Source organism: Stegodyphus dumicola, chromosome 3, assembly GCF_044657685.1.
Source record: "Stegodyphus dumicola isolate Sdum_Otavi_A_Nest chromosome 3, ASM4465768v1".
Taxonomy (NCBI): domain Eukaryota; kingdom Metazoa; phylum Arthropoda; class Arachnida; order Araneae; family Eresidae; genus Stegodyphus; species Stegodyphus dumicola.
The window spans coordinates 30,920,344-30,942,614 of NC_140770.1; the positions used below are offsets into that span (position 1 = coordinate 30,920,344).

A 22,271-nucleotide genomic window follows, 5' to 3' on the forward strand; every position below is an offset into this window, starting at 1 on the left:
TTTTTTTTTTCACTTTACGTTATTATTTGCAATATTTACACAATTTTGCAACATAACACACATTTCACATTACTAGCAAGTTTACATTAATTCACAATAACCACTTAACTCTACTTCATATAGTACTCTTTTTATGATTTTTGGAAAGCAAACTTACATGTCTTGATTGGCTCAGCTACTAAACTCCCTACCATAATAGTTGATCAGTTAAAATCAAAAATTGAATTACATACTTTTAGAATATTTAATTTTTTTAGGTTTGTATTATTTAAATACTTTTATATTAAAGTTTACCAAACATTTTTAATAGAACAAAGATAGCAGCTTGGCACTCAGCTTTACTTACATAAGCGCCATCTATATAATTTGCAGAACACACTTTCATCACTTTGGAAATACTTTTGCAGATCCCAACGCTAATATAGTAGGTAAGTTAGAATTAAAACTTACTATTTACTTGCTTTAAGTATTTTTTAATATTTTTTATGTAGTATTTAAGTATTTTCTAGATATGAAATTATATTTTTAAGTATATATTTGTTTTTTATAAATTATGAATTAGTTCTTTTTGTTTCTTATTGGTTTATATAAATTATGTCTAGTTCCTTTTTATTGATATGCATATTCGTGACGGGGAGGTTTCTGTAGACAAGGGTTTCTAAAATGCATTGGTTTCTAAATTAATTTTTCTGAAAAATTTTTTTTTTAAAGTTTAATTTAATACTAGACTTTTCACTGCTTATTTCTCAAAAAACTTCATTGGAATTTTCCTTTTAGAACTTTAATTTTTAATTGCTATTTTCTAAAGGTACCACTTTATTGGTATTTCTTTTTGGACATTCTTATTCACTCTTTACTTTTGGTTTTGACTTTTACCTTCGTCTGCATGAATGATGAAACACGAATTGAATGATTACAGAGTTAGGTTCGGAGGCAACTTCCCCTTGATAAGGTCTGTCTCCTGCCTGCTCAACAGCCATTCACTTATGCATTTAAAATTTTTTTTAGATTAATTTTAATTTGCTAAATTGGTGAATTTATTTTCATGGTTTGGTTTTGCACTTGATTTACTTATGCTATCTGAATTTAAATGATATTGTAGATTAGTTCGAAAATTAAATCTTTTATATGTTTACACATTTTTAATTATTTTAACTTTAAATTTGCTTTTTTATGTATATACATGTTTGTTAAAATTTAAATTTGTTTAAATTTATATTTCATTCCTTGCAGCAATGGCGCAAAGAATTAATTAAATTTATTTAAATTCAATTTTTTCTTTTGAAACAATTATATATATATATATACAGTGGAACATCGAGATGCGAGCACTTCTATATTCGAGGAAAATATGAGCGAAAAATTCGTCTCTAAATACGAGCATTGACTCGAGTTACGAGCAACGAGCCAGGCTGTTGGTATGCGTGGCGCGTTTCCGATCCGTCTCGACTCGGGAAATCCTTCCCAAGATCACTAAGTGTTCTTTGATCTGCGTGTTTGTGGGTTAGTTGTTTTTCACATTTAACGTGAAAATAATTATTTCACGATGCCTCCCAAGAAGATTGTGGCCTCAGATAGTGCTGCAAAGAAAAAGAAGGAATCCATGGCAGTTGAAATTAAGAAAGAAATCATAGATAAACATAAGCGTGGTGTAAGAGTGATGGAAATAACAAAGACTCACGACCGTTCGACATCGACGATCAGCACTATTCTGCAGAAGAAGGAAGAAATTAAGAAACTTGATGGGGCCAAAGGCGTTACCGTTATTTGCAAGCACCGTCCAAAACTCCGAGAAGATGTTGAGAAGCTGTTGTGTGGATTAACGAGAAGCAGTTAAAAGGCGATACGCTGTCGGAAGCTATCATTTGCTCTAAGAATCTGTACTTGGACCTTCTAAAAATACCAGGTACGTCGACTGAAGATGAGATGGTAATGAGATTTTTGGGGCTGCAGAACGGATTAGCTGGATTTCCTTTATTTTCAACGGGGAAGTTTGTTTCTAGATACTACAAATTCACTATACGAGTTCAATGCTGAAACGAATTAAACTCGTATCTCGAGATTAAACTGTATGCGCGGTGAGATAGCTTCCCCGCAAAGCAGTTTTAGGATTTCCATAAAATGGCAAAAGAAGGCAGCGTTGCCAAATTTGGCGAGAAATCGCTGAAAAAATTGGCGATATGCCTTGGACGGATGGTGAACCTTCTGGAACGAATTCTTACTGGTTTAGCCCAGAGTGTTCTCGAACACAAGCCGAAAGCTATATAAACTCTGCTGGTCCGCAGTCAGTGTGCGTGCTTCATCGAGAGAGCGAGTCAGAGTGCCTCGTCTGTAGTGCGGGAGAGTTAGTATCGAGTTGGTGTTTCGTCTAGCGAGTCAATCCCTTCGGAGTCGATCGAGTTGACAGCCGGGCAGCGAGCGCCGAGTGGGTCGTCGAGTGCACCGAAAAAGTCTCGTAGTGTATCGCGGTTAGTGCATCGTCGAGAAAGCGTGTTGAGCTCCTAGAACGACTGAACCGAAGAGTCGGGATCTGTGCTTTGTGTGTCATCGAGCGCATCGCGAGTTGTAGCGTGGAGAGTCTCGAGAGTACGTGGAGACACGACTGAACTGACAAATCGTGTCATTTATAGTAGTTCATCGACGATTGTAAAAACGTGTTTTGGAGCTGTCCTTACAATATTGGCTAAATAAAGTGTGTTTCGATACTTCATCAAGTGTCGTCGTTATTCACTCCAAATCCATACGAACCCCGTACGAACGTGAATGCAGAAAATAACGTAAGAACTGGTATCAGAAGAAAAACGCAACAATCGGGCAAGTTTGTTTCTAGATACTAGAAATTCACTATAAGAGCTTAATGCTGAAACGAATTAAACTCTTATCTCGAGGTTCCACTGTATATATATATATATATACACCGAGGGGCCATAATTAAACTGACAGTGCTCACAGTGTTCTGTAACGCGATCTATTTGCGAGAATGACGCCACATTTTGTAGGAAGATTAAACAAGACGGGGGACGAAGGATTCCCCGAAAAAAAAATAGTTCCAAAAGTCACCGCTAGGGGAATATTTGGCGCTGTGTAATAGAAAATAGAGTGTTGACAAATGCAAATTAATACGGAATAAAATTTATCGTAGGTCCATTCTTCTATGAGAACATTACCCCGACAGGACCAGAAACCTGTTCTGTTACCGGAGAGAAATATCGCCACATGTTGAACAGCTTTGTCATTCCGGCACTTCAGCTAAGACAAAGCCTGGGGGAAATCATTTTCATGCAAGATGGAGCCCTTCCACACGTTGCTGTACGGGTGAAACAGATGCTACGACAGAAATTCACAACAGAAAAAGTCATTAGCCGCTACTTTGCAACTGCATGACCACCTCGGTCGCCTGATCTTACCCCATGCGACTTCTGGCTATGGGGTTACCTTAAGTCCAAGGTCTATCAAGGAGTGGTCCAGGACCTGGCTACGTTGAAGGATAACATATCACAGACTGTACGGGAGATTCCTACCGACGTGTTACTTTCTGCTGTTGTGCATATTGTGCACAAAATGCAATATGTGGTCCACAACAACGGCACTCACATTGAACCTCATTTGAATTCAAAATAAAAGGTAATTTCCGTATTAATTTGCATTTGTTAACACTCTATTTTCTATTACACAGCGCCAAATATTCCCCTAACGGTGACTTTTGGATTTAATTTTATTTTCGCGGAATCCTTCGTTCCCCGTCTTGTTTAATCTTCCTACAAAATGTGGCGTCATTCTCGAAAATAGATCGCGCTACAGAACACTGTAAGCACTGTCAGTTTAATTATGGCCACCCGTTATATACATATACCGTATATACATATAAATAGATAAACACACAGACAAGATATACACCCATTAGCTTACCCAGCTTATAATTCCTTACCCAGCCTTTATTTACCCAGTTCGTTGGTAGTAGTTATATACTTGAAGTTACAGAAGTATTTTAAATGACAAAATATTCACTTTTTGGCAATTTCAAATTAGAAAAAAATAATTTTGGACAAATAATGAAATTTAGCTTTTAATGCAGTCTTCCGGTTCCTATACTTATATTTGGGAAAGGTTTATACTCTTTACGAAAAAATAAAATTGTAAGAAGATTGACTACCGTAAAATAAAAGTTGAACTGGATATTTAATTTCAAACCTTGCAATTTTTGATGTCATTTGCAGCCCGCCGTGAAGTTAGAAATATTAGAGGAAATAAGTTTAAACGAACCGTAGAAAAAAGTGTGTATAATTTAACAGGCCGTACAAGTTACGTAGACAGGTAGAGCCCACATCAGATTTTCTACCAGAAAGTATAACGGCAAGTAGGATATTTGCCTCACTTCGGTTCGGCTTTGAATGTTAATTTAACTTTCCAGTAAACAGGAAAAACGAAAAACATTACTAATAGTCAGGTTGTAGAGTCATTAGGTTAATTGGAAGCAGAAAAGATGAAAAATATTCAACCGCCTTCGCCGGGAATCGAACCACAGACGTCTGCAATACCGGCCCAGCGTGCTACCGTTACACCACGAAGGCACGCTAAGGAAGTGGCAGAAATACCTTATAAGGTCAGTGGTTATCCTAGGCGGCGCTCAGCAATTAAAATAATACAATAAATAGCAATAAAATCTGAAAAGCTATAAAACTCAGAAGCTTTCAGATTATAATTACACTTAAAGGGGAGTTTTTTTTTAACGTTTTGTGTGTTACGTTTATTTTTTAAATGTTATGTTCTTTGTACTTAAGCTATAAAATTCAATTTAACAGCAATATCGCAAATAATTTTAAAATGAGTAGATCTTTAGAATTTCGGATAAACAGTCTCGCGCGCTAGAGATACAAATGCTTCCTTTTTTTCGTACATTGCTTTCATTGCTCGCTTTGAAATCGTTGAGTTCGTTAATCAAAAATTCGTTAAAGTGTTACAAAATATGAAATCGATAATAAAACAAATTTGGAATTCCAAATCCGGGCTTCCAGATGCCCAGATTCGGGTCCAGACGTACGTTATTCAAAATATGATGGCTCCAGATAACGTTGTTTTATCACAATGCGAGTAACATACATTTATTTATGCAGATTCTTCATTATTTAATTTCTTTAAATATAACTTAGGGCTCTAATATGTGGTGGCAACAATATGAAAAGTGAACCGATACTTACAGTGAACCAACGCAAAATGCCAAAACGAATTGAATAGCCTTTCTGGGCTAACGCCCTTTGAGCTAAAAACATACGAAAGAAGATTAACTGCTACTATAATTAACAGCGTTATAAGATAAATACTTATAAAAAAAAGTTACCTGTAGTTCTAAATAGTTTTATTTGTGTAAGTTCTAAATAATTTAATTTGTGTAAGTTTAATTTGTGTAAGTGTTAATTTGTGTAAGTTGTATAAGAGGATAACGTAAATTAAAAATCAACATTCTAAACGAGAACTCAGTTCAGAACAGAAAGAACATCAATAGAACGTTCAGAATAGAACGTCTCTATTTACATTACACTTGTTTTCGAAAAAAGTCAATGAGAAGATTAATGTTTCTGTACTTAATTTAATTTTATGATGTAGCAATTTATTTTTAGCGCTCGATATAACAATGTTTATATATTCTAGATTATGTGCAATAAAATTATGTACTGTCGCAGAAAAAAAAAGGAGTTCTTAAATATTGACAAATGACACTACTGTTATCCCGCACATTTTCTTCTTTTTCTATTTCCTATAAAATTTTTATTTCATTCTGATCGTTTGTAACAGTAATTTTTCCGTCTTTTCACAGTAAGTAAACATTCCTAACCGCAACCTGTTTAATCTTTTCCCAATCAGTGGAGAGTTAACTGCGAGTTTTGTTGAAATTTATTTGTCATTATGCTTTTCGATGGTTATTAGGAGAATAAGCAATTGAAGTTTAAGATTAACTTTGAAAATTTCAGATTAAAAAAATTAACTTTTAATTTTTTAGAGAAAAGACATAAAATATTATATAAATACTACTCTTTTTTATTAAATAAATGTGACATATACTTTTACTAACTTATAAAATTAAATCTTAACTATTGTGTAGAGTCATTAGGTTATAATGAAGCAAGAGACATTAAAAATGAGCAATGGAACTCGAACCTGGACCTCTCGAATACGCGCCGAGTGTGCTTACCGTTACACAATAAAGCCATGATGGAAGGAGAGAGAAAATACCTTATATACTTCCCCTTTTAAAGGGCAACTGGGGATCAGAGGACTCAATTGCCCAATCTTGGTGGTGACGAATTATCGTTCATCACCTTTTTTAGTTCGGGCCCTACTATTTTCAAAATGGTGTTAAAAAGGCACACATAAAATGCCTTTTAAATAGCTAATTTGACATAACATTAATAATCAAAGCATTTTTATAATAATGAAAGATGTTTATTTTCGTTTGATAACAGTGACAGACGGATGTGATTTCATTAAACTGAAGAATCATAAAAATTTACAAGACATTTATCTTTTTGGTATTAATAATTACTTAGCATTTAATTTCCCTTTTGAGAAGTTACTTATTAGCAATGGAAAGTAATGATCAATTTATCAAAAAGGAAAACAGCGAAACGATTATCAAAGCATAATATCCAATTTTTTCCTCAACTTGCAATGCAACTCAATTTCGGACAGGAATTTTAAAATAGAATCACTCACCTAAGAATCCTCATCCCATCTATTCAATTAATAGTGGCATTATATTTCCGATCGTTTGAGAAAAGAATGTTTCACAGCTGTTGTCCAATCTGTAACGGAGAGAAAGTTTGTGTCCTCGGTTAATCCGCAGCTCAGTCTGCTGAGTCAACATTTGAAGAGTCACGGAAATTTAGAAATTTTCTGCCTGAGTCAACAACATTCTTGTCTTTTAGACACACAGAGATTAGAGCTCGGTTTGCTGTTCTTGAAATAGTTTTCTTTCACTAACTTCATTCCATCATTATGAAACAGCCTCTAAACTCGTACTTACATGTTTCCGATATTTGTAAGGTTATCAATTAACAAATTACAGTATAACTCCAATTATCCCATTCGGATAATAACCGGATCCCATTCGGATAATAAAAAATTTCCATAATTGGATTTTTTACGAAGAAAGAGTCAACGCACAATTTAATTAATTACTGTATGTTGAAAAATGGAACAAAAAAGTATTTTTTAAGAAAAAGAAGTTTTAATTAATTATAATGAAAAGACAACACTTATACGTACATGTTACTTAGCGTATTGTACAGTACATACAAACCTAGCGTATTGTACAGTACATAAAAAATCCAAGTGCTGAAAGTCATTGCTTGCTAAACATCGGTCAAAGTAAGCTGCTTAACTATCTTCATCCGTTTTCGGGCAGCCAAGTCGCGCTTTCGCCTTGACCATAAATGAGAAGTTCCATGTGGTCACACTCGGGCTGACACCCCATCCACTCCAGCGCAGTTTCAAGGCCGGCAAACACTTCACTAGCTGATGGCCCCGTGTCTACTTCAACCCCGACATCAAGGTCATCTTCTTCCTCGACACTTTCTTCTCTCACATTTTCAATAAATTCATCACTTAGAATTCGACACCCAGCGTCTGACGAATCACACACCATCCATTCTGCTGTATCCTCAGCACTAACGTTTGAACATCCCAAGAACTTTCAAAAGAATGTTTCTTAATTCCCCAAGTGACACATCATCCTCATCTTCTCCTGTCTCTTTCCTTTCTTTTTCTTTTTTCTCTTTTTCCTTCTCTTCTTCAGTCGGTTCTGAAAACTTCCGAAACCGATTCGGATAATCAGCGATTCGGATAGCCGGAGTTCGGATAATTGGAGTTGCACTGTACTACAATTTAAAACCTTATTACAACTTCTCTTTTCTGCTAACCCTCACCAGAACGCAAGTTATATAGAAGAGTATTTAAAGCCAGGCTTTCAACGTGTTTAGACTTACGATATTGACGCTTGCAGCTTTACCTTCTACTGTCCAGCTGGGTCAGTTAATATTCCGGCATTATCCATTTTGATAGCCGACATTAAAACGTGCCATTAAAGTTTTGAGCCAACTTAGTTAGGCCTAATTTCTTTAGTCTCCAGCTACGATACTTTCAAGCCGAAATTTTAACAGTGTTATTTTAATATTCGTAATTGGCGGAGTTTGTTTATACTCATAGGTAGTGCCTTCTACTTAAACCCAAGTTAAATAAAATTGCTAATTAAAACCTTCACAGGACTTTCAATGTACTCACATTGGACGGAACTTATCAGGTTTACGAGTTCATGAAGAACATTTTAGTTAATATTATACAATAGAACTCTGTATGCTAAATTGTTGAAACAAAAATCATAAATGCCACCAAACAAGATTTCATTCCAAAGAATGTAACTTTTAGCAACGCAGTTTGCTCAGAAGGGCGATTAATTTCGTTTTGGCATTTCGCGTTGTCCACTATAAAACGCCGTTTCATTTTTCAAATTGTTGCCACCAGTTAATAGAGACCTACATTAAAGAAATTAAATAATGCAGGATCTGTTTGAATATATGAAAATACAACGGTACCTAGAATCATCAAATTTTGAATAATGTAGTCCTCCACCTGAACATGGGCATCTGAAAGCCCGAATTTGGAATTTGTTTTATTACCTCTTTCATATTTTTTAATGTATTTTATTATCTTTAACGAATATTTGGTTAATGAACTCAACGAATTGAACAATGGCAACACTGTACCAAAAAAAAAAAAAAAAAAAATTATCGCCAGCGCGCGAGACTGTGTATCGGGATTACTAAAGATATGCTCTTTTTAAATATTATTTGATATAGCTTTTGGTTTAAGTGCAAAGAACATGATATTGTGGGATGGCATCGTTCATTATAATCGGATGATGCGAGAAGCTGTGAGAATAAATCTTTTTTTTTTTTTTTTTCGATGATAGAACTTAGACGATTCCGCCATTAAGACGATGAAGCGACTGAAAGATGTTTACATGCAAAAGACGGTCGATTCTCTTCATCTGTAAATATCATCTATGTAAATTCATCCTTCTACACATGTAATCATTTTGTAGTTTGTAGCAACTATTCATGTTTCCATTAAATATTCAAGTTATTTGTAAATTGGACTAGTTTATTAGCCCCTAGACAGCCACAAAAGAAGTAAGTTTACAGACATCGTATTCCTAGACAGTAAGTATCGATTCTACAATATTTAATAAATAAAGATGGAACACAAAACGTTAAAATACTTCTCTTTGAACATAATATGAAATCTGAAAGTTTGCAGACTTTTTTATTTATTTAATTAATTTTATTTAGAATTTTTTTTTAATCTTTTGTAGTTGGGCTCAGGACTGGCGCTGAGGGTCCTCAATTCTGCTGTCCCTTCCATCTCTAAATTCTAAAAAAAATTCTACCCCTAAATATTGCTGCCTGGTATCTCCGCTGAATTCTAAAAATTTTGTCGTATTTAAAATTTGGCGCTCGTTGCTTCTCTAAAATCTAAGAATTTTGTCGCCTCTACATTCTGTCACTCGGTGCCTCACAAGTTGTACCTGGTCGCGTAATGGCAGACCGCACATTGAGTTGAACAGTGTTAAACGAATGTTGCATACTGCGCATGCCTAGAAAACAATTTGGCGTAATTACTATGTTGGCGCGATTTGAAAAGAAGATAAATACGGTATATGGTAGATGTACCGCCATCTGATCGTAATCAAATCTGGCATTTAAATCTTCGTAGAGTATAATGTAAATGTAAATTAATTACTGTGTTAAAATACTATTTTTTGCTGTACTGCTCAAACAACTAGAAAGCTGAAATTATTGCGAAGTAATGTGAAGCAGTGTTTGCATTCAAAATGTAAAATATAATACCTATGAAATTCTGCACATTCCTTTGGAACTATACAAATTTTCGTTCAGAAAAAGACTGAAATTTAGGATATATTAGTTGAAAATTTATTCATTATACTTTTAAGCAAGAAAAACAATTCAGGACTTACCATAAGTACCATTCGTTTCCATTCGTACATACATAAAGAAACACTGTGGAATATAATAAAGTGCTTGCACACAACACTGAAGAAATTTTACAATTCCTTAATGCTAGTTATTAAATTCTTTGAAATGAGAAAATAAAAGCGCGAATATAAGCTAACAAACTAAGCGAGAAACTCCAGTTTACAACTACTGAATTATAACATGTAAACAAATTGCATCTAAATAACGAGTTATTACGAACATATGTTAACAAATATTAAATGCACTGTTACTGACAAATTAAAATGAAACATATATTAGAAAAATAAGCAAGTGCAACTAAAATAACTAACAAGCAAAGCTCCACAACATTGCAGTTGTAAACATCACTCGAAAGCCATGGAGATCACGAATAAGTTAGCGTAGGGTTGCTTATTCGCCAATATGTCTCCCCGCGCCAAAGGTACACCATCAAGCATGCGCAGTAAGCGATATTCGCTTAGCACTGTTCAACTCAATGTGCGGTCTGCCATTACGCTACCTGGTCTAGCTCCGGCTGGTGTTCTAAAGAAACACACTAGTAAAAATTACTTTCTGACCTTTAAAATGTTAAAAACGTTTGAAATTTTTAAATGTTAAGAATGTTAAAAATGTTTAATTTGCTTAAAATACCCAATTATTTGTATTTTCTATATTTGTAAAAAGCAGAGCTTAATTAAAGTCTGATATTTTAGATTTATAATATAAAATGTTTGTTATAAGTTTTCCTAGCTTAATTCGAATCATTATTGACACCTAACTAATAACTTTACAAATATTTGGGGCATTATTGTAATTCATAAAATATGTTTTTAAAGCGAGATAATGCACGCATCAGTACAAAAGTAGCCATATCGTTTAAATACGAATTTCTTTCTTTAAAATCATTTTATGCAAATTACCGCAGCAGTTTCTGTGAGTCTCACCATTTAAACTCTAAAAACGTTTTTAAAAACGAGGATAGAGGGAATAATCCACTAAAGTTTTGAGACTCCGTTTTCTTTTCCCGAGCATACTTAGATTTAAAATTGAAATACTTCAGATTGGATTTTACCACTGAATAAGTAAAAATAATATCTGTTGCTGCAAGATGACAGAAGCGAATAGTAAATAAAATATAAAATTAAAAATTAAATTAATTTAAATTTCAAAAAGTTAAATTTAATTAAAAAAACAAAAAATCTGAAAGCTTTCAGATTTTACATTAAGCCCATAGGGGCGTTTTTTTAACGTTTCGTGTGTTACCCTTATTTATTAAATATCATGTTCTTCGCACTTAAAACACATACAATTCAATTCAACAGCATTATCACAAAATAATATTTAAAAACAGTATATCTTTAGATCTTCCGATAGACAGTCTCGCGCGCTGGAGATAAAATGCTTTTTTTCTGTACTGTGTTACCATTGCTTGCTTTGAAATCGTTGAGTTTCTTAATCAAAAATCGTTAAAGTTTTACGAAATATGAAACAGATAATACAACAAATTCGAAATTCAAAATTCGGCCTTCCAGGTGCCCATGTTAGGTTGGAGGATTACGTTATTCAAAATTTGATGGCTCTAGGAACATTCGTTTTTTCACAGTGCGAGAAACATTCATGCAAATTTTTCGTTATTTAATTTCTTTAAATATAATACAAGGCAATAATATCTGGAGACAACAATTTAAAAAGCTATAGGCCGTTTATATAGTGAAACGTCATAAAATGCCGTTTTGAGACTAATAGCCGTTCTGGGCTACCGCCCATTTGGGACAAAAATTCAATGAAATGCTAATAATTGACAAATACTGGAATGTTGTTATGTTTCATGCAAATTTCATAGTTTGTGCTTCCTTCACGTTGTAGCAGTTTTAATGGAAAGCTTTATATCTTTCAATAACCTCAGAAAAGTTTCAGTAAGTGGCACTAAATCCCAAAAATAATTTACAGAATTATGTTTGGAAAAATCACGGCACTTCTAGCTTTCCAATAAAAAACATGCCACAGTATCTACTTTAACAAACTGCAACAAAGAGCAATGAATTGAAATTTGTACAGCATCAATTATATCTCATTGCTAGCGTTTGAAAACAATTGGCTCTTTGTAACAACTTTACAAAACCTACTTTACATAATGATGTCCAAAGTACCATATGCATCAATAAAACATTTATTAACTAAAATAGTTATTTTATTAAAACTGTTTTAATTATTGCAATTATCTTACAACGTACGAAACGTGCTTGTATACGATTAGCTGATAATTTATTTTTTATGGCCATTGAAATCCGATAGAAAAGTATGGGGCAGAGGCGAGAAAGTTAGTCAAAAATGAGAAAAATGAAGAAAAAAATAAAACCGGAAAGCTTTCAGATTTTATATTACGCCCAAATGTCTTTTTTTTTTTTTTTTTTTTTTTTTCCTCCCACTTACGTTTCGAGAGCATTTGGGCTAACTCCTCTTTGAGCTAAAAATATTTAAAAACAGGATATCTTTAGAATTTTCGATAGACAGTCTCACGCGCTGGAGAGAATTTTTTTTTTCCTACAATGTTGCCACTGTTCACTTTAAAATTATCGAGTTTTTTTAATCAAAAATTTTTTTAAGTTTTACAAAATATGAAATAAGACATTAAAATAAATTTAAAATTCGGGTTTCCAGACGCTCATATTCGGATGGAGGACTACGTTATTAAAATTTGATGTCTCTACCTACTGTTGTTTTTTCACAATGCGAAAAACATACATACCATGGAGATTATTCATTATTTAGATTCTTTAAATATAATACAAGGCGATAATATTTGGTGGCAACAGTTTGAAAAGCAATTAGCCCTCTGACCGGCCAAGGTTTTCGCTAAGAAAGCAGAAGAGAAAAATATTAAATTCAAAAATTGAAAAATTAAGTTTATATTTTTATTGATGTCCCGAGGATTTATTACTCGAAAAATTGAAAGCACTGGCTTTCTTTGTGAGTATACCAGAACACTAAAAATTTATTAGTTATTAGAACCAGAACGAAAGTAAAAGAACTGGTACACTGTTTTCCCCACTCACCAATTCATCGCTACTTGGTTATTGGATAAATACACACGTTCCACTTTCACTATTTTCTAGGAAACTTATCTTCGATGAGGGAAAAATACGCCCTCGTTTTTCCTTCTTCCTTTTAGTAAACAGAGAAGTGATTATTAGGAGAATTAATTTTATCTTAAAATATATTTCCTTGGTTTGATTGACCGTTTTTCAAGATAGCTCAAAATTTCTTCTAAAAATATTATATAACAGTTCGAAAAATCTTCCATATTTTCAGCTGATTCAGAATTATAAAACCTAACTCTTTTTAAACCTTCTCCTGTTTATTTATTCGTTGACTTGCCAACTTCACTTTTATTTTTCATGCCATTTCCTTGTATTTATTTTTTCGGTTGCATATAAGTGTGAGTGTGCATTTGTTATTCCTCATTTTGAACCTTGAACATTAACGGTACCATGTTTAGCTTCTGTCGTCAGTACTTTAAGAAGAGAGACAACGTTCATCCAGATTAGCTTCCAAACTGAGCGCCCGTTGTTTATTTCATCATCAGCCATAAAATGGCTAACATTTATATAAAAAGACGGGTCTTAATTTTATTTATTATTCTAAACTAGCGTAACGATGCAAAAATTGCGATTCGTAGTTATACATTTTTCAGTCTGATGCGATATGGTACCAATATAAAAAATTTCCGATTGAAAAATAAACTAATTCTCTCTCATTACATATCAGCAACAATGGCATGCAGTTTTCAATGATTTTCGCCTTTCTAATCAAATGGTCGTAAAAGTTCATCTAATATTTCCCCTTTACTCAATTTTAGTCGATTAAATGAGGTAAAAAAAATTGATCATAATTAATCAGAAATCAATAACACGAACAAACAAACAAATACACAAAACAGACATTCTTCTTCATATATATTGTTGCGTTTTTTTGTTCTGACACCAGTTGTTACGTTATTTTTTTCCTTCACGTTCGTACGGGGTTCGTCTGGATTTGGAGTGAATAACGACGACAGCACTTGATGGAGTATCGAAACACACTTTATTTAGAATAGAGAGATCGAATACTCAAATTAAAAATGAGGAACTGAGAGGCTATCACTAAATTAAATTATAAAGCTGATTTGCATATTTTTTTTACCTTATACATACATATTGATTACCTTGTATATGATATATATATGATATAAGTGCATATTGTTGGGTGTTCTTTTTTACACCAGTTGTTACGTTATTTCACGTTCGTACGGGGTTTGCGTGGATTTGGAGTGAATAACGACGACAGCACTTGATGGAATATCGAAACACACTTTATTTAGCCAGTAGTAATCAGGACAGCTCCAAAACACTTTTACAGTGGTCGAAGAACTCCTATAAACACGCTGGCACAATCAGCGACACAGCCTTCACACTATCAGGCTATAACGGTGGAGACAGCTTCACTGCAAAGCACCAGAGTACAGCTCCCGACTCTGCTTGGTCGTTCTCGGAACTCCACGTACTCTAGAGACTCTGCACGCTACAACTCGCGATGCACTTCACGATACACAAGAGTATAGCTCTCGACTCAGCACAGTCTAAGACAAAATTCGACGATGCACTATCTCGCGATACACTAAAAGACTCTCTCGATGCACTCGACGACCAACTCGGCGCTAGACTTCGAGACACTCGCTCAATGACTGACTATCAGCTCGCTAGACGAGCACACATACTCGCCTTCTTGACGAGGTAGTCTCTCACACTGCGGACGACCAGGGTTTATATAACATTCGGCTTGTGTTCCAGACATTCTGGGCTAAACCGGTAAGAATTCGTTTCAGAAGATTCTCCATCCGTCCATGGCATATAGCCAATTTTGTCGCCAAATAGGGGATTTCTCGCGAAATATGGCAATCCTGCCTTCCCTTGCCATTTATGACAACCATTTAAAACTTCTTTGCGGGGAAGCCATCTTACCGCGCCTTTACATTTCGTAACAATATAGATTTGTATAAAACTTAAGAAATTTTTGATTAACAAACTCTACGATTTGAAAGCGAACAGTAGCAACACTTTTAAATTTTTGATTAACAAACTCTACGATTTGAAAGCGAGCAGTAGCAACACTTTTCGAAATAAAGCATTTTTATCCCCAACGCGCGAGACTGCTCCACTCAATATGAGTGCGAAAATTACTGTTTTCAGAGTTTTTAATTAAAATCGCACAAAGATGGAAATAGTCGAAATGACTTCTGACGAATTTTTGGAATCGGGAATATTGTATTTAATGTTTGGCAATGCTTTTTTTATTTCATTGTAAAACTTAGAAATTTTTTAACAAACTCTACGATTTGAAAGCGAGCAGTGGCAACACTTCTCGAAATGAAGCAGATTTTTATCTCCAGCGTGCGAGATGTTGCCACTCGAAAAATGAAGATGAAAATTAGCGTTTTCAGAGTTTTTGATTAAAATTCTAATTTTAGTTTTTTTGTTTTGTGTGTGTGTTTTTGTTTTGTTTTGGAAAAAAAAAAGGGACTCCGACCTTTCCCAGGACCCAGAAAAGTATTGTAGAATGTTTGGTGACGATAACTATAGTAATGACTGTGTTAATACCGAACAAACAAGCACACAAATAGACATTCTTCTTTATACATATAGATTGTTATAAAAAGTAAACAAAGTGCAGTTTATTATTAGTTTACATTTGAATGTAACAGCCACCAGATGTGACATAAAGTATTTTTCTGAGCTTAAATTCTTGAGTCCAGTAGCTTTCCAAGCTGAACGTAAGACAAAATAGGTCGAAATGAGCATTACAACACTTAACCTCGTTATTACCTTGTTTATATCATCTGCTAGTTTGTCTACTAACCAGCTATTTTATTTTATCAGGAAGGCTCTGAGACAGCTATGACAGTATAACTTTGAATGAGAAAGAATTCCCTTATTGGGTAAACTAAACCAGGTTAACGAAATGGGCAAATAATCAACTCTTTCAGATCACCATCATTCTGACAAACTAACGTACTGATTATTTCGTTGTTTGCATGTTTAATAATTTTATGTTTTAACTCAGTAAGACACGAGTACCATTTTGCATGAGATCGATGAAGAAGCATTAAGGTTCTTCATTAAAGTTCCTTGCACTTTTTTTAATTCTTTATCTTGTTCAAATTTTCAATCGTTAATAAAATACTTTTTATTCATTCACTCAAGTTCAAATACATTTAATTAAACTTGTAGTAGATGACACTCGATGTTAATACAGTTGTTTCACATATTAAAGACAACTGCGTTTATTAGAACTGCTGCAAAAATTAATTTTATAACAACTTATAAACAATAGTGATTGTGATAAATGAGATTGTAATATTTAACAAAAATAAGTGGCAACAGTAAGACAGAGTTCTAAAGATTTTTAAAGTGTATGGAATTAAAGAATTGTAGTTTTATAGAGCTGGATGAAGCGGATGTAATGTCCCATTATGTAGCGAATAATTCTCCCCATTTTTGATATATGAATAAATTTAAAATATAACCCTTTAAAAATTTCCCTTGCTTCAAAAACGGAGAATGCGAAAAAGAAACTTAAACTCTTCGCAGCAGGTCAAGCATATGTCGCCTTGAAATCATTAGATGCAATATTAATTGAAGACCTGGACTGCTCTAAACTCACTGAAAATATTCCTTGCAATAATGAAGCAATACAACAGATGGATAGAATAAAAAATTAAAGACCACCATCAGCTTCTTAAATTAGAAACGAAAAAATGTTAATAATTTTAATAAAAAGTAACTAAAATAAAATTTTTCTTTGCTCACCTTAATAGGATTTGACTTTAATTTTTTCATATACATTTCTTGTTTCTTCTGTAGACATGTAGCTAGAATTAGTATTTTATCATTTGAATTAAAAATATTTAAAGCAACTAATTCATTAAAAAACGTTTTTTGCAGAAATATTCTTAATAAAAGCTTAAAAAAATCTTCAGAAATTGTGCATTTTACCACAAACTTTTAACAACGTTATGACTTAATTTTATTCTTAATCATTTCTTTAGAAATATACTTCTAGAAAGCAATATTAAGATTGTTTTTGAGCAGCACTTCATGCTTAACCAACCAGAAATGTTTTTGTCATTATTACAGCACTCATATTGACCTGGCATCTTTAAACAAACCGTTTTCATTCGTCAGATACGGAAGATGACGTAACATATGTATCTATCTTGTGCCTTTTCTTGGCGCCCTGCATGGCGCGTATTATCATTACAGCAACTCTATAACGATCACGGGTTTTTTTTTTTTTTTTTTTTTGTTGTTGTTGTTGTTGTTGTTTGTAGTTGTTGGCTGAGTAAGTAATCCCTTCGAAAGATGTTTCGGCTCTCATGTAGAATTGTAAAATAGTGATATTGCAGTCTACTTTTTCGTTAATCATGAGTTATTTGTAAAGGTAACACGCACGCATGGCATAGACAGATTTGAGATTCACAGGACTCAGTTTCCTTCATCAACTACTGTTGCCAATTTTAAGAAAAAAATCCGATCTGGACACCACATGACTTGCTTGTATGGCCTATTAAAACTCAGAAAAACTTTTAATTCAAATATATACTGAGACTTGAAATGTAAAATAAACAGAGACAAAAATTATTCCCAATTTTGTAAATAATATAAAACACTTCCATATTAAAACCCAAAAATAAATCTAAAAAAAGCAAGAAACTGCAATAAAAAGAATAAATAGTACTATAAACAAAAAACTGAAAAAAAAACGAGAACTTTATACTTAATATACAAATTTCCAAATATTAAATATTGCCAGAAATTCGAATGGTAGTCAGGTATTTAGCATTTAAAAAACTAATGTAAAAAGTGCCTAGAAATTTCAAATTATGAATTTAATTTTATTTCGGAAAATGCTTTAAATAAAATTTATGATTTTCTTTTAAATTACAGATTTAATCTTATGAAAAGAGAAAAGGAAAATATTGGGTCGGTCCATAAATTCGTGCGCATTTTTTGGTAAATTTTTAAATAATTAAAAAAACACAATATAACATTTTAAACAATTATATATTTTCCTCCATTATCTACAATGTCTCGCCATCTTACAGGCAGCTTTTTTATGCCATTGCTGTAGAAAGACTCTGGTTTTGATGCTAAAAAAACTTGAAAGTTCATTATGTACACCCTGTATAGAATTTAATTTTTTTCCCAGTAAAAAGTTTTGTAAGGCACGAAATAAGTGGAAATCACTTGGGGTAATATCTGGGGAGTAAGCAAGATGTGGCAAAAGCTCTCAATTAAATTCACTAAACTTTTGCAGCGTTGTTCTTAGCCGTATGCGGTCTAGCGTTATCACGATGAAACAACACTTTCTTGATAATCACCAATCGTTGGCGTTTTTTGATCAATTCTGAGTTTAGACGGCAAAGTTGTTCGGTATAAATTTCTGAATGAATCGTTTGATTTGGTTCTAACAGTTCAAAACGTCCTGAACGGGGTTCATCATCAATGCTGCTTTTTCCAACTTTAAATTTTTTAAACCATTTCTGGGCAGTCCTTACACTAATAGTGTGTTCACCATGTACACTATTAATTTTAATCGCTGCAAATCTGGCAGATTCACCACACGAAAATAAAAAATGTAGCAGAGCACGTTTGTACTGATTATCTAATCTATATTCATCTTCTATGGGTACTAAAATGCGTTAGATATTTACGAAAGTTAATATGTCAGTCAAACGATGACAAATTTCAACAGGTTCAAAATTGTATTGTTTTAGTAAATGCGTCATAGTAAATTCCACGCATACACGTAATGCGCACGAACTTATGGACTGACCCGATAAGAAATTAAGTAAAAGACAAAAAGTAAAAAGTCTTCACGTCATGGACTTTTCATGATGACTTGAAAAGAGGAGGCCCTTGGTTAATAACAACAAAGACGCGAAACTAAAAAATAAATAAAAGTTAAACCTATATAACTTTCTGCCGCCCAACCGGGATAACGGTTAGCGACGCTGACTGCTGTGCCGAAGGGCCCGGGTTGGAATCTCGGAAAAGGCATGTATGTTATTAAATGTATAATGTCTGTGCGGCATGGGGGCATTTTAAATATGATGCAAGTCCTCTCCAGAGGTTGACGGCAGGGAAAGAGAGTTGAGAGAACCTCAGCTCCTTCTCCCCCGGGGTGCACTTCATCAAAAATGGGGACGAAATTGAGAAAAGTCGTACTCTCACCAGTATGGTGCTCAAGACTCTTGCCAATGACAGACGCAACCTTGCACTCTTTGAAGTGAAGAATTTCGTGGGCTTGTTCTGATGCTACTGTCAGACAAGTCACAATAACAGCAAAAACAACAACATTTCATCTCTCTGTCAGTTAAAAGGTTGCTCAGATTCTTCACAAATTCAATTTTCAGGTAATTTTTGCAACCATCACCTAAGTTCATTGTTCATCTCTAATTTCATCTATCTAAATCTCGTGAAATTTAGCTTATCACTTCAATGTGGTTTGACATATATCAGCCAAATTTTTCATCAGGGAACTAAAAACATACATTCGAAAAGGAGACGTAAATAAATTTTGATAGCTGATCACAGCTGGACACTTAGTCATAATTTTAATTTTGGATTTGAAAAAATTATCCGTAAATTTTGTTTAAGAAATTAGATTTCTTTAAACTCTTTCACATTATTTATTTTTTCTTTAGTTAATTTTTTAAGGCTTTCGAATTTTTTATATCTTAAATTTTTTCGAGCTCCATTTTTATTTTCAGCGACAGGTCACGTGGCATTTGTTTTTTGCTTTGTCCCGCTCAGTTATTTCCATATAAAATCCTTTCGCTTTTTTGACGCTAAAATTGTCTTTTCTCCTTCTGAAAAAGAGATACCTCTGTCTGATTGTTCCCGAAATTAATTTCAAAATCTACGCCAAAATAAAACTGCTTTACTATCTAATTTTTAAATCTATAGTCACTTTAGCATAAAATGATTGTGCTTGTTGTCCATAAACCTTTTCCTCATGTATCCTGGAAACAGCATTTTGTCAGATAAATATGAACACATTTTACTAAAACATTGTCCCATGTTTTTTGTTGTTACTGTCAGCTAAAGGTACTACCAATTACACGTGCTGTCGGGTAAATGTTTAATCGGCAAAATGTACATGCCGGCTAAATGCTCGTGTCAGCTAAATATCCTGTCGGCTAATTGTTTGTCAGCTAAGTGTCCGCGGCCGTTTCTAAACATTTAAATGTGCAAAGGGCGTTGCTCGTCAAAGTTGAGTGTGGCACAGAAAATATGTGCAAACGAAATTCGTCATTTCCGCTTCAGGGACTAAAACCCCATCTAATGCCATTTACTGTGCACAGGTTACAGAACATTCGTTTGAGCAGTGCCAAATAACGAATTTGTCAAATTTATATTTATTAGTCCAAAGAGGAAATTTGCCCAGAAGGACTATTAATTTCCTTCTGGCATTTTGCGTCGATTCACCACAGGCGTTGTTTCACTTTTCAAATTGTTGCCACTAAATATTATCGCTCTGTCTTACATTTAAAGACATTAAATAATTAAGACTCTGCATAAATGCACGTATGTTTCTCGCATTGTGAAAAAACAACGGTACCTAGAGCCATCAAAATTTGAATAATGTTATTTTCCATAGAATATGGGCATGTGGAAGCCCTATTTTGAATAAGAAATTTGTTATCGATTTCATATTTTGTAACACTTCAACGAATTATTTTATTAACAAACTAAAATGATTTCAAAGCGAGCAATGGCAGCACTGTACGGGGAAAATATATCTCCAGCGCGAGGCTGTGTATCGGAAATTCTAAAAATAGACTCATTTAAAAATTATTTTGCGATATTGCTGTTGAACTGCATTTTATGGTTTGAGTACCTAAAACGTGACATTTAATAAATATAGGTAACACACAAAATGTTGAAAAAAAAAAAAAAAAAACCTTTTGGACGTAATTTAGAATCTGAAACCTTTCAGATTTTTTTATTATTTTTTTTTAATTTTATTTTGATATTAGAAAACGTCTAAGGCTAAATATTTCTCTTTTCGCATTGCATTATTTTATGCTACTTAACACAACAAGGCATTTATCATTTATGTGGTTTTGGTAAATTAAGTTTCATCTTAATTCAGTCTCTGATCCTAAACATTTTTAATTTATTATCCACGTGGTCATCCAAATAGTTAGTTGCAAAGGTGTTGCCATTGCACGAGTGAGCTTGCTTCCTTAACCTGCCTACAATATTCCCGGCCCGCCAGCGGCCGAGCGGTAAAGTCGCTGAACACTGGTAGTTCGGTTCGAGGTTCGAATCCCGCGAACGGGCTGGCTGCATGGGCGTTTTCGTGGTTTTCCCCATGTGTAACGTATATACGAGTCAGTTTCCCTTAGAAAGTCCTCCACGAAGGCATCCTTCCTCTTAGGCAGATAGCCCTCGAGGCTTTGCCATAATCACACACACACACACATACAATATTCCCATCACCTTTAGAAACTGCAGGTTCCTTATGCAGGAAAGGTTACATTTAGTTTCGGTGCCTGTCTACCAATAAAACTCTTCGTAAATATAATTTAAATCTAATATGAATACAATTTTAAGATAACTTGCATAAATTAATAAAGAGAGCATACTGAAATATTTGTTAAATAAAATTATACTGCGCAACCAACGAGAGCTGGTTCCAGCACTTTTAGCGGCCTAGGCGTTCAGTATAGTTGGCTCTTTGTGTAAATTGTAAATTATTTACACAAATTATTAGTAATTTAGTGCGAATATTATTATTAGTAGTAATTTAGTGCGAAATATACTTTTCTTGATTCTTGATTTTTGACCACATCTTAAGTAGCGCTCTCCGAAAATCAGCGTATTAGGCGGCTGCCTAAACTGTCTATGTACGTAGCCGGCCCTAAAGCCTGAGACGCAGGCACACATCTTAACTTCACGCGTCCATCGTCAATGATGTTATCTTACTGATAGCTTTACTGCGTTATTAGTGAAATCAAGAAAAGATGTCATATGTGAAGTACTTCAGGCTTAAAATAATCAAAGCGCCATTTAATAAACGCACAGTTGTTAAATTTTTAAAAAATGCATAAAACAATAAATTTAAAAAAAAACTGAAATGTTTCAGATTTTAAATTACGTCCAAAGGGGCGTTTTTTAACATTTTGTGTGTTACCTTTCT

The 22,271-nt window shown here is 33.9% G+C and overlaps 1 protein-coding gene and 1 long non-coding RNA gene across 3 annotated transcripts in view; one reads left to right on the forward strand and one right to left on the reverse strand.

The window, feature by feature from the left end:
* LOC118203352 (uncharacterized) overlaps positions 1–22,271 on the reverse strand; it is a 168,783-nt gene that overhangs the window by 113,891 nt on the left and 32,621 nt on the right. The window contains exon 1 of one of the 2 annotated variants that reach the window (XM_085812699.1): positions 6,712–6,846. The exons of the other annotated variant lie outside the window; for it this stretch is intronic. Coding sequence (XP_085668825.1) covers positions 6,712–6,725 — 14 coding nt within the window. The 5' untranslated portion in view covers positions 6,726–6,846. Of the gene's footprint in view, positions 1–6,711; positions 6,847–22,271 lie in introns of those variants that run through there. 2 annotated transcript variants of the gene reach the window in all.
* Positions 1–22,271, forward strand: part of LOC146997949 (uncharacterized) — a 134,485-nt gene that overhangs the window by 440 nt on the left and 111,774 nt on the right. Inside the window, exon 2 of the long non-coding RNA XR_015040169.1 lies at positions 311–428. This is a non-coding gene — a long non-coding RNA (uncharacterized LOC146997949). The remainder of the gene's footprint in view (positions 1–310; positions 429–22,271) is intronic.